Here is an 18,546-nt window from a genome sequence, read left to right on the forward strand (position 1 = left end):
CAGGTGGCTTGTGGCAAACTTTAAACGACACTTTTTATGGATATCTTTAAGAAATGGCTTTCTTTTTGCCACTCTTCCATAAAGGCCAGATTTGTGCAATATACGACTGATTGTTGTCCTATGGACAGAATGTCCCACCTCAGCTGTAGATCTCTGCAGTTCATCCAGAGTGATCATGGGCCTCTTGGCTGCATCTCTGATCAGTCTTCTCCTTGTATGAGCTGAAAGTTTAGAGGGACGGCCAGGTCTTGGTAGATTTGCACTAGTCTGATACTCCTTCCATTTCAATATTATCGCTTGCACAGTGCTCCTTGGGATGTTTAAAGCTCGGGAAATCTTTTTGTATCGAAATCCGGCTTTAAACTTCTTCACAACAGTATCTCGGACCTGCCTGGTGTGTTCCTTGTTCTTCATGACGCTCGCTGCGCTTTTAACGGACCTATGAGACTATCACAGTGCAGGTGCATTTATACGGAGACTTGATTACACACAGGTGGATTTTATTTATCATCATTAGTCATTTAGGTCAACATTGGATCATTCAGAGATCCTCACTGAACTTCTGGAAGAGTTTGCTGCACTGAAAGTAAAGGGGCTGAATAATTTTGCACGCCCAATTTTTCAGTTTTTGACTTGTTAAAAAAGTTTGAAATATCCAATAAATGTAGTTCCACTTCATGATTGTGTCCCACTTGTTGTTAATTCTTCACAAAAAATACAGTTTTATATCTTTATGTTTGAAGCCTGAAATGTGTCAAAAGGTCGCAAAGTTCAAGGGGGCCGAATACTTTCGCAAGGCACTGTAGATAGAATGTTATCATGACCTACAACAATGCTGTGGTGTTCTATTTGTGCAATGAAGCACTAAGTGGTCAGTATTATGGCTGCTATGACATATATACACTACCGGTAAAATGTTTTAGAACACCTTCTCATTCAAGGGTTTTTCTTTATTTTGACTATTTTCTACTTTGTAGAATAATAGAAGACATCAAAACTATGAAATAACACATGTAGTAACCAAAAAGTGGTAAACAACTCAAAATATATTTTATATTTGAGATTCTTCAAAAAGCCACCCTTTGCCTTGATGACAGCTTTGCACACTCTTGGCATTCTCTCAACCAGCTTCATGAGGTAGTCACCTGGAATGCATTTAAATTAACAGGTGTGCCTTGTTAAAAGTTAAGTGGAATTTCTTTCCTTCTTAATGCGTTTGAGCCAATCAGTTGTTGTGACAAGGGGAGTATACAGAACATAGCCCAAGAACAGCTCAAATAAGCAAAGAGGAACGACAATCCATCATTACTTTAAGAAATGAAGGTCAGTCAACACAGAAAATGTCAAGAACTTTGAAAGTTTCTTCAAGTGAAGTCGCAAAAACCATCAAGCTCTATGATGAAACTGGCTCTCATGAGGACCACCACAGGAATTGAAGACCCAGAGTTACCTCTGCTGCAGAGGATAAGTTCATTAGAGTTACCAGTCTCAGAAATTGCAGCCCAAATAAATGCTTCACAGAGTTCAAGTAAAAGAAACATCTCAACATCAACTGTTCAGAGACTGTGTGAATCAGACCTTCATTGTCAAATTGCTGCAAAGAAACTACTACTAAAAGGAAAACAATAAGAAAAGACTTGCTTGGGCCAAGAAACACAAACAATGGACATTAGACTGGTGCAAATTTGTTCTTTGGTCTGGAGTCCAAATTGGAGATTTTTGGTTCCAACCTCTGTGTCTTTGTGAGATGTGGTGTGAATGAACAGATGATCTCCATATATGCATTTCCCACCCTAAAGCTGGGAGGTGTTATGGTGTGGAGGTGATTTGCTGGTGACACGGTCTGTGATTTATTTAGAATTCAAGGCACACTTAACCAGCATGCCTACCACAGCGATACGCCATCCCATCGTTTGGGCTTAGTGGGACTATCATTTGTTTTTCAACAGGACAATGACCCAACACACCTCCATGCTGTGTAAGGACTATTTAACCAAGAAGGAGAGTGATGGAGTGCTGTGTCAGATGACCTGGCCTCCACAATCCCCCGACCTCAACCAAATTGATATGTTTGGGATGAGTCAGACTGCAGAGTGAAGGAAATGCAGCCAACAAGTGCTCAGCATATGAGAACTGCTTCAAGACTGTTGGATAAGCATTCCAGATGAAGCTGATTTAGAAGATGCCAAGAGTGTGCAAAGCTGTCATCAAGGCAAAGGGTGGCTATTTGAAGAATCTCAAATAAAGTATATTTTTATTTCTTCAACAATTATTTGTAAACTACAAGATTCCATATGTGTTATTTCAGTTTTGATGTCTTCACTATTATTCTACATGTAGAAAAGTCAAAACAAAGAAAAACTCTTAAAACTTTTTACCGGTAGTGTATATATGTCACAGCAGCCATAATACTGACCACTTAGTGCTTCATTGCACAAATAGAACACCACAGCATTGTTGTAGGTCATGATAACATTCTATCTATTGCCTACATTTTCCTGGAAGCTTCAAAACTGCTATTGTCAACCAAGAAAACCATGGGAAATATACATATATTTTATGATTTAATATGCAAAAGAGAATGAGTAGGTGTTCTAAAACATTTGACCGGTAGTGTAGAATCCAGCTTGTTTTTGCACACCAATATCTCTACCTGTACATGACCATCTGATCATGCATCACTCCAGTGCTAATCTGCTAAATTGTAATTATTCGCCTACCTCCTCATGCCTTTTGCACACAATGTATATAGACTCCCCCTTTTTCTACTGTGTTATTGACTTGTTAATTGTTTACTCCATGTGTAACTCTGTGTTGTCTGTTCACACTGCTATGCTTTATCGTGGCCAGGTCGCAGTTGCAAATGAGAACTTGTTCTCAACTAGCCTACCTGGTTAAATAAAGGTGAAATAAAAAAATAAAATTTAAAAAGTTGCCAATTATGTTATACTTGTGCGCTAAGTCATTTGCGGCTCAGTCAGTCACATACACATATGTGAACCATTCAGTACGATTCAGAGGATATGTAAATCTTCATCTACAATCATTCCTTTTCACACACATACAGACACATGATATTTGATATATTGAGGTGATACTCCTAGTCTCTCAGACTCAGACGGGTCACTGTGGGACTGGACATCTGGGCCGTCATTCATAACCAGACAGTCAATAGGCTACGCAGATCTACAGAGCGGGATTTGTATTAAGAGTATAGATCTACTAAAGATGTGATATTTCCATAAATGTAATTATCACTTGGATCAAAGGTATGATTTCAAATTTCTGGGGTTGTACTCTGAAATGTCCTAAAACTCTTAACACATCCTCTCCTCTACAGACTGCCTGATTGACGTAGTAGCATCTTAACTCATAAATGTACTTTCCTTGACATTACCCACCCAAGTAAAGCGAGAGAGTGGAGAGGTAAAGGTAAACAGAGGTGAAGAAAAAACTGAATGACTCGCTTCTAACTTTAGGTGGGTTCACTGTCAGGGAAGGGACTACGAAGATCAGGTAACACAGATTTCATTGGCCCAAACCGGGGGCTTGCTGTCATAGGGAACACGCATTCGGGATGATGCTGCTTCTGCCCCCTGCTGTGCCTCCTCCTCCTCCTCCTCCTCCTCTCCACCCTCATTCCTCTGCCCCTCTGCCCCCCTCCGGCCCAGCCAGCTCGGCTGCTCCAGACCCAGCTGGGTAGAGAAAGGCTTTTCCAGAACCTTCAACACCCGCTGGACCTATGACACAGAGAGATCAGAGAAAGATCAAACCATGAGAGGGAAATCCAGAGAAGCAAGTAAAGGCAAAGACAGCATGTTTTTTCCTTCCTTTGGAGAATCCTACTGTTCTGGTGACATCATTGCTTGATCGGAGACTGACCTCACTGAAGTCTCCGTTCTCGGCTGCCTCTATTGCATTCTGGGCAATGTAGTTCCTGAGGACGTATCGTGGGTTGGTGCCATCCATCACCTTCACTCTCTCCTCCTGCAGTGCCTGGAGGTCACTCTGGGCCTCGACCTCCCTAGCCAGACGCTCCCTGCACCAGTCACAACACACAATTACATTCATTAGGGCACACCTGACTAAAATGCTTTGCAACGGAGAACAAAAACAAGCATGCAGTTCGTCCCTCCCTATGCCAGTTTTCTTCCGTTTGGTGCCTAATGAAACCCCCCCACTGTTCAGAGAGGATGGGCTGGCATGGTCAAATAACTAAGACTAACACCACCTCTACTGCAAACATTTGACCAACCTGCTTTTTTCTAAGCTTTTATTCCCTTCCCTTCTCATCCGCTCCATCTCCCAATGCTACATTTCTAAAGCAATATATCTGATGGTAGAGTTACCTTCATATAGTGTCAAACACTGAGTTGGAGAAAAAGACAAGTTCAAGTCAGGGCCTGTATTCACTGCATGGAATAGGAGTGCTGATCTAGGATCAGTTTTGCCTTTTGGATCATAATGATTAAGACAGGAAGACCTGGGGCTGTATCCACAAAGTGTCTCAGAGTAGAGAATTAGTTGTAACTATTGAGAAAATGTATTTTACCCCTAATCTTATGGGTAAAAATAAAAGCTATGCATGAAGCCTCTTTAGTCATAAGAGTCCCACCTAGTCGACAGATATTAAGGAGACCTCATGAGGCATCCTAACCTGTTAAGGGAGTTACCAGCAGGTGTTTTGATAGAAAAAGGCAGCGAGTCAGTGGTTCCTGCACCATAGACAGGCAATTGCTTCGGAGTTGTTAAAATAATGTTTTGATAATTCGATATGCTCAACCTATAAACAAGCTAGGCCTACATGCAACATTATATTTTGAGAATGATTTGACATGAGGCCTAATCCACATATACCTAAATACTAGACTAATACATTATTTAAATCAACCTATATTATGTTATTTAAAGTTACCCCTTTGGAGAACAATATCACATTGTTAAAAATATATTCCTAAATGCCTATAACTTGTGCAATTGAAAGCATCAAGGCCCTATTTTAACTGATTGTGTTCGGTGAAAATTATAAACCTTTCAAACATTTTCTGCAACATTATTGTCAAGTAACGTGATGCCTACTGTGCCAAAGCGATTTAAAGTTGAACGGGAGTGACACGTGTGTTGATATAGCAGTAATACTATCAAAATTCCACTTTTAAAAACCATCATACTGTATGATTCAGTACAATCACATCGGCAACAATTAAGAGTAGGCAAAGTGATCGTGTCAAGCAAAAATTATATCAAACATTTTACCATGGCAACATTTGATGTACAGTCACATTCACAGTGGTTGTCTGAAGCGTGCTATAACGTTCACAGCTGGCATGCCTCATTGCGATTGTTACAAATGATTGGAAATAAACAATGTCAATGACTGTCATCACAATCTTTCCTTTGCGGTACCTAAAACTGTTGTGATTACTAGCTGAGAAACTTTTGTGAGTTTATTTTTATTCCTGGCTCAGAGTTTGTCTGACCAGTGTCTTAGCAAGATCCTAAAACCTACCCTGAGCTGGGAGTTTTTGTTGTCTTAAAATAGGTTAACAGGATTCCTAGGACTTTTTCTGAGATGCTTTAAAAATACAAGCACTTGCCTATATGAGGTGATCCAGGTGGCCCAGTCCTCCCTGTGCTTGGCCTTGACCTCTACCTCATCAGCCTCAAGCAGCTCCTTCAGCCTGCCCAGCTTCTCCAGCTGCATGGCCACCGTCCTCCGGTCTGATATCATCTGGAACAGGGACGGGTTGCTCTGGGCCAACTGCATCAGCATGGCCAACTCACTGAAGGGTGAAGGGAGGGTGGTGTCAATGCAAAATGTCAAAAATGTGATCGCAAAAAAAATAACTAATAGAAGGCAGAGGAAGGTGAAAGAGATGGACTAGAATAGACAAACTTGGGTCAGAGGATCATGTCCATCTAATGAACTATGTCCACTACTGTATTATTGACCAAATTCCAATGCTCTACTACAGCTTCAATGACCCAAGACCAAGAAGCTTCCAACAAACCATTACCTGTGTTCTCATTGCTCATGTCAATATATTATCTCACCGTGGGTCCATGCTGGGCTTGTTGGCAGCCTTGAGCTCCTCCAGAGAGGCACACTGCTCCAGGAGGTGGTCTTTGGCCATTTTGATGACTCCTTCCTCTGCTTCCCCATCTCCCTCAGTGGGGCAGGGGATCTGGCTCAGACAGCGGAATGTGTTGGTGAAGTCTGCTCCTAGTGTCCAGGAAGAGAAGGATCAGATATTAAATCAGTCATGCTTAGTCAGTGTCATAGCTGTCTTCTACTGGCAACATGTCTTTTGTGTGAATAATGTGACCGTGAATCACCTTTCTATGCATCAGTGCTGAGTGTTCTGCGGCACACCCCTCAGTTGTTTGTCCTTCCTCATTCCCCATAGCTTTCTTATGTACACTCACCAGCCAGTTTATTAGATACACCACCCCGTTCATTAAAACGGATCGCTCCTACAGACAGTGAGTCATGTGGCCATGGCTTGTTATATAAAACAGGCAGACAGGCATTCTGTTACAGTTCGATTGAGCGTTAGAATGGGCAAAACGAGTGACCTAAGTAACTTGAGCGTGGTACGATCGTCAGTGCCAAGCGCGCCAGACCCAGTATTTCAGAAATGGCCACCGTCCTGGGCTTTTCACACACAAGTGTCTAGGGTTTAACGAGAACAAACAAAAAACTGTTACAAACAAACAAAAAACTGTTCTGGAGGCAAAGGAGGGTCTGACCCTGTACTACACTGAACAAAAATAAAACACAACATGTAACAATTTCTAAGATTTTACTGAGTTACTGTACATCAGTGAATTTAAATACATTCATTAGGCCCTCATCTGTGGATTTCACATGACTGGGAATAAAGATATTAATCTGTTGGGCACAGATACCTTAAAAAAAAGTAGGGGTGTGGATCAGAAAACCAGTCAGTATCTGGTGTGATCACCATTAGCCTCATGCAGCGTGACATCTCCTTCGCATAGAGTTGATCGTGGCCTGTGGAATATTGTTCCACTCCTCCTCAATGGCTGTGGGAAGTTGCTGGATATTGGCGGGAACCGGAACACGCTGCCGTACAAGTAGATCCAGAGCATCCCACACATTCTCAAAGGGTGACATGTCTGGTGAGTATCCAGGCCATGGAAGAACTGGGACATTTCCGGCTTCCAGGAATTGTGTACAGATCTTTGTGACATGGGGACGTGCATTATCATGCTTAAACGTGAGGTGATGGCGGCGGATGAACGGCACAACAATGGTCCTCAGGATCTCGTCACGGTAATTATGTGCAGTCAAATTTCCATTGATAAAATGCAATTGTGTTCGTTGTCAGTAGCTTATGCCTGCCCATACCATAACCCCACCACCACGAGACACTGTTCACAAAATTGACACATGACGCTGTCTGCCATCTGCCCAGGACAGTTGAAACCGAAATTAAGTCCGTGAAGAGCACACTTCTCCAGCGTGCCAGTGGCCATCGAAGGTGAGCATTTTTCCTTGTGAGGACAACGAGCACGCAGATGAGCTTCCCTGAGATAGAATTTCTGTATGAATTGTCAGAAACTTTGGTTGTCCAATCCCACAGTTTCATCAGCTGTCCAGTGACTTGTCTCAGACGATTCCGCAGGTTAAGAAGCCGGATGTGGAGGTCCTGGTCTGGCATGGTTAAACGTGGTCTGCGATATGAAGCCGGTTGGACGTACTGACAAATTTTCTTAAACAATGTTGGAGGTGGCTTATGATAGAGAAATTAACATTAAAATTATCTGGCAACAGCTCTGGTGAACATTCCTGCAGTCAGCATGCCAATTGCATGCTCCCTCAAAACATGAGATATCTGTGGCATTGTGCTGTATGACAAAACTGCACAATTTAGAGTGGACTTTTATTGTCCCCAGCACAAGGAGCACCCATGTAATGATCATACTGCTTAATCAGCTTCTACCTATGCCACACCTGTCAGGTGGATGGATTATCCTGACAAAGGAGAAATGCTCACCAACAGGGACATAAACAGATTTGTGCACAAAGTTGGAGAGAAATAAGCTTTTTGTGCATATGGAACACTTCTAGGGCCTTTTATTTCAGCTCAAAAAACAGGCGATGTATTTTTGTTCAGTGTAGATGGATGTACCTAATAAACTGTCCGGTGAGCATGTCCCTCTCCCCCTACCTGTGTTATGCATGGTCTGCAGCAGCTCAGTGATGAGAATCTCATCCTCCGGTTCTTCCCTCCTCAGCAGGCCCAGCTTCTTCCTCATGTTACCCAGGTAGAAGGTGTTGTAGAGGGGCAGGTACTCGTCCAGAACAGCCTCTGCCCGGCCTGGGGGCAGCTCTGGGTCCAGGGCTTCGGCCAGGCGAGCCAGGTTCCAGCGGCAGATAGCCGGTTGGGCCTGATAGGAGTAGCGGCCTGAGTTGTCTGAGGCATTGCAGATGAAGTCAGGATCAAACCTGCAGACAAGATAGAGGGGAAATTAGGCAGTGTTAAGCCAGACCCTTGTTTGGATTCAGTAACAAGTACATTAAAAGTGAAGTTGAAGTTTGAAGATGGCCATAATCAAAATAAAATAAAGCAGGTCAGCCATCCATGCTAATCAAGGCTACTGCTGTGGAAGAGATGGACTGCTGCTGAGTACTGTATGATGTACCTGTCCATGAAGCCATAGGGGCCATAGTCTATTGTGAGTCCCAGAATGCTCATGTTGTCTGTGTTGAGGACTCCATGGCAGAAACCCACACACTGCCACTGGGCCACCAGCCGAGCTGTACGTAACATCACCTACCAGTCAGGAACAAACACATACACGCAACAGTGTCAGAACAGAAGGAAGAGGAGATTACTTGGGTCTAGTAGTTTAAACTTTAAATGTATCTCTTGCTTAGGTGCTGGGTTAGGCAATACATATTTAGGGATTATATACTGTGGTGGTCAAATAATATTTTTCATGAGAAAATTCATTAATAGCACAGTGTGTGCTAAAACAGTGTCACACTCACTGTATTTCTTCAACGTCCTAGCGACAGCAGATTAACAGGATAAGAGGATAGCAGTGTTCTTGGATCCATGACAAAAAGGTCAAGGATAGAGAGCGCTCAAATGTAGGCCTACAGTCTGCTTTGAGTCAAATTAGTTTTACTTTCATGAAGGATATCCTTAAAGTTCATAAAGCCTAAGAGCATTACTGTACCCTTTAACATAATGAATCATGGATGCTTCACTGAATCTAGTGGTGTTTATACTATACCTCTCTGAAAAATGCCACATTCCTCTCCACTCTGTCAGTGTGGTTCTGCTGGATCTCTGGGTAGAAGGTCTCTATGACATAATCCATCATCTGACCTCTGATCGCATCATGGCCGTAGCTGGGGCCCTGGCGGCCTGTGTTCTCATCAGTCGCCTTGAAGATCTCAAAGGACCCAAACCTGCACACACGCAAACACAATGATCAGAGTGACACGTTTTAGCATTGTTCCTTAATTAAAGTAATTTGCCATAACTGTAAGACTGAGAACATGTGATAGGCTATGCACCTGATGAAGGTGGGTGCGATGCGGAGGACCACAGAGCACCTCTCTTTGCGGGGGTTCCCACTGTAATACACATCCCGTACCACCTTGCTGTCAGAGGTCACCAGCGACCCCGCCCTCGTGGTGGGCACGCCCAGAGCAAACACTGCTTCGCTGCACAGAAACTCCCTGATGCTGGATCGCAGCACCTTACGCCCATCTGCTTGTCTGGGAATGGAAGAGAACGTATGATAGAAATGTATTCAACAACATTAGCACATTTTCTTGGGCTACAATGATAGTCAACTGTATTTAAACTGAGGAATTTGACTGAGGAAACAGATTCATTATCTAAATAATTTTTAGAACTGTCTAGTCATGCTTATGCAATACTGTCCAACCTGGAGTAGGGCGTCAGTCCAGCTCCTTTGACCTGAATCTCCCACCGGCCACTGGGGTTCTCTCGCAGCAGCTCGGAGCACTGGTCTGCTGGAGCTTTTAGTTCACCCAGATAGCAGGCCGCCCCGTCCCCCAACTGTCCGGCGAATGACCCGAACTGGTGACCGCAGTAGCAGTGCGCTGCAGGCTCGGACCCTGGCATTACTTTGGAGCCGCTCAGGTACTCTGGACCCAGTGGGTCGTTCAGAACCTCCATGGCGTTCAGCCCAAGCAAAGCTAAAGCATCATTCGAGACGGCCACAAATCTGGGCTTGAGCACTGGTTGTGGTTTTACTCGAGAGAAACAGGCTCCTGTCACCCTTCGCGGACCAGGTTCTTCTGATGTATCCAGTGGAAGTTTCTTGAGTGCGACATTGTCAAATTCGAGGCGCTCGAGCGGTGAACGACTGACCGCCAGACCCATGTCGTCCATAACAACAGCGGAGAAGTATCTAACCACGACGACAATACCAGAGCGAAGAAAATTTGATCGTGCCAGACGAAGTTTTAAAGAAGTCATCCAACTAAAGCCGGTAGGTCTGTTTAAACTCAGCAGAGACCTCATTCACACCTCCAAGATATGACGATATGACACAGGTCTGCACTACGGATGTTTGTCAGAAATGGTTTGCTACTCTATTATTGGTCCTACCGGAAACAATAGGAGACGGAACTAAGACTTGTGCATTGGCCATGGCAGCCTGATGGCAGCCAAGGAATCCTTAAATGTCTAAATTAATGAGAGATGTTAGATAAAATGAAAGAATAAGTACAAATATAAATAAATAAAATATTTAAATAAAACATATATTTTATTTTAAAGTTTTTATAGTTCAATGCATAATTCAGGCTTCAATATTTGGCTTGTTTACAGTGAAATTACTACAGTGAGGGTGGGCATACAGACCATCTGAGAAAAAACGTTATTCACACACACACACAGAATCCACAACCTGTTGTCTGAGAGTCTTACCCAATATGTATACAGCACACCCAGACATGCAGTATGTACGAACAGAGACATTCAGACAGAGACAGGAAGACACAGAACAATGGGGGACATATAGAGATGAACAACCACAGCTCTCAATCCAGTCCAACAGAACCCTAAATTAACCCAATAATTCTTAGGGATTACGGTTATAGAATCATGCACGTTTTAGATTAGAGTAATTTAATCTGGATGTCAGATGTTCCTGTACAGAGAGAGAGTTCATTGATGGCTTGTTGTACAAATTGCATATTTTCTCATCATGTCCAATGTGACCTATCACTCCGGAAGCTGCAGTTATGTTTAAGATGTTGAAGGTGCCTCAGTACAATCAAATATAAAAAAAATTAAAAAACATTTAAAATGCATTGCTTGCTTCAGCATCTCCGCCATGAAAAAAATATCAAACATTAGATCTTTTAAATTAAGTATGTAACACGTGTTGTTGTTATGGTATTTTACCCTTCCAAGTCCAACCAATACATTACACACAGCTAACCTGCTGACATGCAGTTCTTTGAAAAAATGTAATCATGACAGTTCACTTAAAATACCAGTACAAATTTGAGCTGGGCATTGCCTTCAACAGTACAGGTATTTATAACACATGTCTAAGCATTAGGTTGTTCTGTCTGTATCCACCAGTATGGCTGGTTGTGTGTAACACCAACCAGAACAGATCAGTTTATGCCTTGAGGAACAGTAAATTGTGTGCCCAGAAGAGAGATGTAGTCACTATAACAACTGAAATAGCCTATTCCCTGGGTTTACTGTCCTCAAACGTACTATGAGCCCTTTACACAGTAAAGCACTTGACTGTCTGTGTAGGCATAGCACCACTAAAACTAGTTACTAAAATCTCGTCTCTTGGCTGGGGAGAGAACTTTACCACAACAGTGGGAAACTAAAGTGTAGTCAGTTACATACACTATACTGTATATACAAAGGTATGTGGACACCCCTTCAAATGAGTTGATTCTGCTATTTCAGCCACACCCGTAAAAAAAATGAGCACACCGCCATGCAATCTCCATAGACAAACATTGGCAGTAGAATTGCCTTACTGAGGAGCTCAATAACTTTTGGCATGGCACCGTTATAGGATATCACCTTTTCAACATGTCAGTTTGTTAAATTTCTGCCCTGCTAGAGCTGCCTCGTTCAACTGTAAGTGCTGTTATTGTGAAGTGGAGCAACAATGGCACAGCCACTAAGTGGTAGGCCACACAAGCTCACAGAACGGGACCACTGAAGCATGTAGCGTGAAAAGATCGCCTGTCCTCGGTCGGTTGCAACACTCACTACGAGTTCCAAACTGCCTCTGGAAGCAACGTCAGCATAATAACTGTTGTCGGGAGCTTCATGAAATGGGTTTCCATGGACGAGCAGCTGCACACAAGCCTAGGATCACCATGGACAATGTCAAGCGTCGGCTGGAGTGGTGTAAAGCTCCCTGCCATTGGACTCTGGAGCAGTGGAAACATCTTCTCTGGAATGATGACACACGCTTCACCATCTGGCAGTCCGAAGGAAGAATCTGGGTTTTCCCTGCCCAAATGCATACTGTTTCCCCAATGCATAGTGCTGGTGGAGGAGGAATAATAGTTTGGGGCAGTAGTTCATGGTTAGTGGATATGCCCCATTGAAGGGAATCTTAACGCTACAGCATACAATGACATTCTAAACTATTCTGTGCTTCCAACTTTGTGGCAACAGTTTGGGAAAGAACCTTTCCCTGTTTCAGCATGACAATGCCCCAATGCACAAAGCGAGGTCGATACAGAAATGGTTTGTAGATAACGGTGTGGAAGAACTTGACTGTCCTGCACAGAGTCCTGACCTCAACCACATTGAACACATTTGGGATGAATTGGAATGCTGCGAGCCAGGCCTAATCGCCCAACATCAGTGCCCGACCTCACTAATGCTCTTGTGGCTGAATGGAAGCAAGTCCCAGCAGACATGTTCCAACATCTAGTGGAAAGCCTTCCCAGAAGAGTAGAGGTTGTTATAGCAGCAAACGGGGGACCAACTCCATATTCATACCCATGACTTGGAATGCGATGTTTGACAAGCAGCTGTCCACATACTTTCGGTCATGTAGCATACTTACATAACTTCGGAAAGTATTCAGATCCCTTCACTTTTTCAACATTTTGTTATGTTAGTCTAGTTCTAAAATTGATCAAATAAATTTTAAAAACTCAGCAATCTACACACAATACCCCATAATGACAATGCAAAAACAGGTTTTTAGAAATGTTTGCAAATTTATTAAACCTGAAAAACAGAAATGCCTTATTTACATAAGTACTCAGACCCTTTGCTATGAGACAAAATTGAGCTCAGGAGCATACTGTTTCCATTGATCATCCTTGAGATGTTTCAACAACATGATTGGAGTCCACCTGTGGTAAATTTATTGGACATTATTTGGAAAGGCACACACCTGTCTATATAAGGTCCCACAGTTGACAGTGCATGTCAGAGCAAAAACCAGGCCATGAGGTTGAAGGAATTGTCCGTAGAGCTCCGAGACAGGTTTGGGTCGAGGTACAGATCTGGGGAAGGGTACCAAATCCTTTCTGCAGCATTGAAGGTTCCCAAGAACACAGTGGCTTCCATTATTCTTAAATCGAATACATTTCGAACCACCAAGACACTTCCTAGAGCTGGTCGCCCAGCCAAACTGAGCAATCGGAGGAGAAGGGCCTTGATCAGGGAAGTGACCAAGAACCAGATGGTCTCTCACAGAGCTCCAGAGTTCCTCTGTGGAGAAGGGAGAACCTTCCAGAAGGACAACCATCTCTGCAGCACTCCACCAATCAGAACTGTTTGGTAGAGTGGCCAGATGGAAGCCACTCCACGGTAAAAGGCACATGACAGCCCGCTTATGGTTTGCCAAAAGGCACCTAAAGGACTCTCAGACCATGAGAAACAAGATTCTATGGTCTGATGAAACCAAGATTGAACTCTTTGGCCTGAATGCCAAGTGTCACGCCTGGAGGAAGTCAGGCAACGCTAATCACCTGGCTAATAAAATCCCTACGGTGAAGCATCGTGGTGGCAGCATCATGCCGTGGGGATGTTTTTCGGTGGCAGGGACTGGGAGACTAGTCAGGATCGAAGGGAATAATGAATGAAGCAAAGTACAGAGAGATCCTTGATGAAATCCTGCTCCAGAGTGCTCAGGACTTCAGACTTGGGCGAAGGTTCACCTTCCAACAGGACAACGACCCTAAGCACACAGCCGAGACAATGCAGGAGTGGCTTTGGGACAACTGAATGTCCTTGAGTGGCCCAGCCAGAGCCCAGACTTGAAACCGATCAAACATCTCTGAAGAGACCTGAAAATAGCTGTGCAGCAACGCTCCCCATCCAACCTGACATAGCTTGAAAGGATCTGCAGAGAAGAATGGGAGAACTACCCAATTTTTAAAAATAATTTTTATTTAACTAGGCAAGTCAGTTAAGAACAAATTCTTATTTACAATGAAGGCCTAACGGAGAACAGTGGGTTAACTATCTTGCTCAGGGGCAGAACAACATATTTTTACCTTGTCAGGTCGGAGATTCAATCCAGCAACCTTTCGGTTACTGGCCCAACACTCTAATCACTAGGCTACCTGCCATCCCAAATACAGGTGTGCCAAGCTTGTATCGTCATACCCAAGAAGACTCAAGGCTGTAATCACTGCCAAAGGTGTTTCAACAAAGTACTGAGTAAATGGTCTGAATACTTATGTAAATGTCATATTTCATTATTACATTTTTTTATACATTTCTAAAAAACTGTTTTTGCTTTTTCATCATGGTAGTGTGTGTAGATTGATGAGGGGGGAAAACAATTTTAATCAATTTAAGAATAAGACTGTAACATTATAACATGTGGAAAAAGTGAACGGATCTGAATACGTTCCGAATATATATATATATATATATATATATATATATATACAGACAAACACTACCGGTCAAAAGCTTTAGAACACCTTCTCATTCAAGGGTTTTTCTTTATTTTTACTATTTTCTACATTGTAGAATAATAGTAAAGACATCAATACTATGAAATAACACACATGGAATCATGTAATAACCAAAAAAGTGTGATTCTTCAAATAGCCACCCTTTTGCACACTCTTGGCATTCTCTCAACCAGCTTCACCTGAAATGCTTTTTCCAACAGTCTTGAAGGAGTCTACCACACATGCTGAGCACTTGTTGGCTGCTTTTCCTTCACTCTGCGGTCCGACTCAAATATATTTTAATATTTGTAGATACTTTTTAAGTAAATACCTTCGGCCAAATTGTGCAATAAGATAGGAGATAAAGCAGTCCACGTTCTTCATTTCACCTGTCACATTATTTTACATTATGAAGCATATCGTAGTACCCCAGAATAGTTGTGTCACGACCTGACCATAGAGAGCCCTTGTTTCTCTATGGTGTAGTAGATCAGGGCATGACGAGGGGGTGTTCTAGTTTAAAATGTCTATGTTGGTGTTTTAGTTTGGTTCCCATTTAGAGGCAGCTGGTAATCGTTGCCTCTAATTGGGGATCATATTTAGGTAGCATTTTTCCCACCTGTGTTTGTGGGATATTGATTGTTTGTTATTGTTTTTGGGCTCTACGTCCTCACGGTCTTTGTAAGTTGTTTTATTTTATTTTGTTAGTTTCACTTAAATATGGAACTATACTCACGCTGCGCCTTGGTCCGCTCATTTCCAAGGACGAGACAAGTTGAGCCAGTAACAATGTTTGTTTGTAAACAGCACAACGGGAGAAAGTGGGAGGAGCAGGTGAGTCCAGCTGTGGGGGATCGAGTTTTATATTGAAAGTCAAGTGTTTGTTTTTTTGCTTAAATACAGTGATCATCGATGTGCAACTATAGGTTAACCTTCACAGAAAATACATTAATGTAACATATTCATCAGAAAACAGCTTATGTGCAAAGCTTTTTGGCAGCCACACAAGTAAATAAGCTAACAATGAAAAAGGTATGTTTTGGAAAAACGATGCATTGCCATCATATTTCTAATGTTTACCATAGAAAGAATGTAGCCAGCTACATTTCCTAATGTTTTGCTTTGCATTTTTCCAAGAAAAGTAGGCTGTAAAAGTACCTGAAAGTAGCTACATATCAGTCAGAGCATGGTCTGCTGATAGAATGCTCTTTTGTAAATTCTCATGTGATTAGAGAAGTGCAACTGAAGCAGAAAATTAGTCTGGTGCCGAGCAGAAATAATAAGATATTTGTTATGCGTTTTATCAAATCAAATTTTATTTGTCACATACACATGGTTAGTGTCACGCCTTGGTCATTGTATCTTGTGTTTTTGTTATATGTTTGGGTAGGCCAGGGTGTGACATGGGTTTATATGTTGTATTTCGTATTGGGGTTTGTATTAATTGGGAGTGTGTATTAGTAGGGGTGTGTCTTGTTAGGCTTGGCTGCCTGAGGCGATTCCTAATTGGAGTCAGCTGATTCTAGTTGTCTCGGATTGGGAACCGTATTTAGGTAGCCTGAGTGCGCGTTGTATTTCGTGGGTGATTGTACCTGTCTTTGTGTTAGTCACCAGATAGGCTGTAATTTAGTTTCACTCATTTGTTGTTTTGTATTTTCAGTTATTTCATGTACCGCATTTTCTTCATTAAAAGTCATGAGTAACCTACACGCTGCATTTCGGTCTGACTCTCTTCAAACAGCAGACGAACTACATTACAGAATCACCCACCTCCATTCACAGACCGAGCAGCGTGTGAACTGGCAGGATCTAAGGGAGGACGTTATGGACGGCAGAAGCAGGGATTATACGACGTGGGAAGAAATCGACAGGTGGGCGGCCGACAGCAATGCGAAGAGGGCTATACACGTAGGGAATCGAAAAGGAAAGCATGGCTTTACAGAGCGAAAACCGTAGGTAACGGGGGAAAGCGCAGACAGAGAGTGGCAGAGTCAGGAGTCAGACCTGAGCCTACTCTCCCTGTTAATTGTGAGGATCAGCAATATGAGGACTTCTGGTCTTGGGAGATGATATTAGATGGAAAAGGACCCTGGGCGCAGCCGGGAGAATATCGCCTTCCCAAGGAGGAAATAGAAGCAGCTAAAGCGGAGAGGCACAAGTATGAGGAGGTAGCACGGCTACGCGGTTGGAAACCGGAAAGTCACCCCAAAAAAAATATTGGGGGGGCTTAGGGAGAGTATGGCTGAGTCAGGAGATAAACCTGAGCCAACTCTCCTTGTTCATCGTGAGGAGCCAAGGAGGAGACCTGAACCAGAGCCAGTGTTAGAGGTGAGCGAAGCAGAGACTGTGAAGGAGTTAATGGGGAAAGTGGAGTGGAGAGTAATGAGGGAGTTGCTAGCTTGGTGCTATAGATATAATATTCGTCCGACGGATCGTGTCGGGGATTTAATAGCACCTGAGTTAGCGCTCTATACTCAACCTGAGGTGCGTGTTAGTCAGCTGGTGAAGTTGGTGCCAGCCTCACGCACCAGGCCTCCTGTGCACATCCCTAGCCTTGCACGTCCTGTGCCTACACTGCTCTCAAGATCTCCAGTACGTCTTCACGGTCTAGTCTATCCAGAGCCACCTCCACACACCAGTCCTCCGGTAGCAGCTCCCCGCACCAGGCTTCCTGTGCGTGTCCTCGCGCCAGTACCACCAGTTCCAGCACCACGCACAAGGCCTCCAGTGCGCCTCGCCTGTCCAGCACAGCCAGTGCTTTTCTCCCCTCCTGTGCTATCGGAGTTTCCAGCCTGTTTAGCGCAGCCAGAGCCTTTCTCCTCTCCTGCGCTGCCGGAGTCTCCTGTCTGCCCAGCGCCGCCAGTGCTCCCAGTCGGCCCAGCGCGTCCAGTGCGCCTCGCCTGTTCAGCACAGCCAGTGCTTTTCTCCCCTCCTGTGCTATCGGAGTCTCCAGCCTGTTCAGCGCAGCCAGAGCCTTTCTCCTCTCCTGCGCTGCCGGAGTCTCCTGTCTGTCCAGCGCCACCAGTGCTACCAGTCGGCCCAGCGTGTCCAGTGCGCCTCGCCTGTTCAGCGCAGCCAGAGCTTTTCTCCTCTCCTGTGCTATCGGAGTCTCCAGCCTGTTCAGCGCAGCCAGAGCCTTTCTCCTCTCCTGCGCTGCCGGAGTCTCCTGTCTGTCCAGCGCCACCAGTGCTACCAGTCGGCCCAGCGTGTCCAGTGCGCCTCGCCTGTTCAGCGCAGCCAGAGCTTTTCTCCTCTCCTGCGCTGTTGGAGTCTCCCGCCTGTTCAGCTCAGCCAGAGCCTTTCTCCTCTCCTGCGCTGCTGGAGTCTCCTGTCTGCCCAGCGCCGCCAGTCAGCCCAGCGTCACCAGTCTGCCAGGATCCGCCAGAAGTGCCAGTCTGCCAGGATCCGCCAGAAGTGCCAGTCTGCCAAGATCTTCTAGATCGGCCAGACAACCTGAATCATCCAGGTCCACCAGCCAGCCAGGATTTACCGGAGCCTACTACCTGCCTGAGCTTCCTCTCAGTACTGAGCTTCCTCTCAGTACTGAGCTTCCTTTCAGTACTGGGCTCCCTCTCAGTACAGGGCTCCCTCTCAGTACCGGGCTTCCCCTCTGTCCCGGGCTG

At 44.1% G+C, this 18,546-nt stretch overlaps 1 protein-coding gene across 1 annotated transcript; it reads right to left on the reverse strand.

Annotated features, from left to right (window-relative positions):
• Positions 1-3,187: 3,187 nt before the first annotated feature.
• LOC124001348 (protein adenylyltransferase SelO-1, mitochondrial-like) lies at positions 3,188-10,606 on the reverse strand. Its single transcript, XM_046308116.1, has 9 exons — positions 9,931-10,606; positions 9,554-9,757; positions 9,268-9,445; positions 8,671-8,801; positions 8,196-8,473; positions 6,055-6,223; positions 5,598-5,783; positions 3,883-4,039; positions 3,188-3,740 (listed from the first exon to the last, which is right to left on the reverse strand). The coding sequence occupies exons 1-9, from the start codon at positions 10,530-10,532 to the stop codon at positions 3,504-3,506; spliced, it is 2,142 nt and encodes a 713-aa protein (XP_046164072.1). The 5' UTR covers positions 10,533-10,606; the 3' UTR covers positions 3,188-3,503.
• Positions 10,607-18,546: the final 7,940 nt, after the last annotated feature.

The sequence above is a fragment of the Oncorhynchus gorbuscha genome, linkage group LG01, assembly GCF_021184085.1.
Source record: "Oncorhynchus gorbuscha isolate QuinsamMale2020 ecotype Even-year linkage group LG01, OgorEven_v1.0, whole genome shotgun sequence".
Classification (NCBI taxonomy): domain Eukaryota; kingdom Metazoa; phylum Chordata; class Actinopteri; order Salmoniformes; family Salmonidae; genus Oncorhynchus; species Oncorhynchus gorbuscha.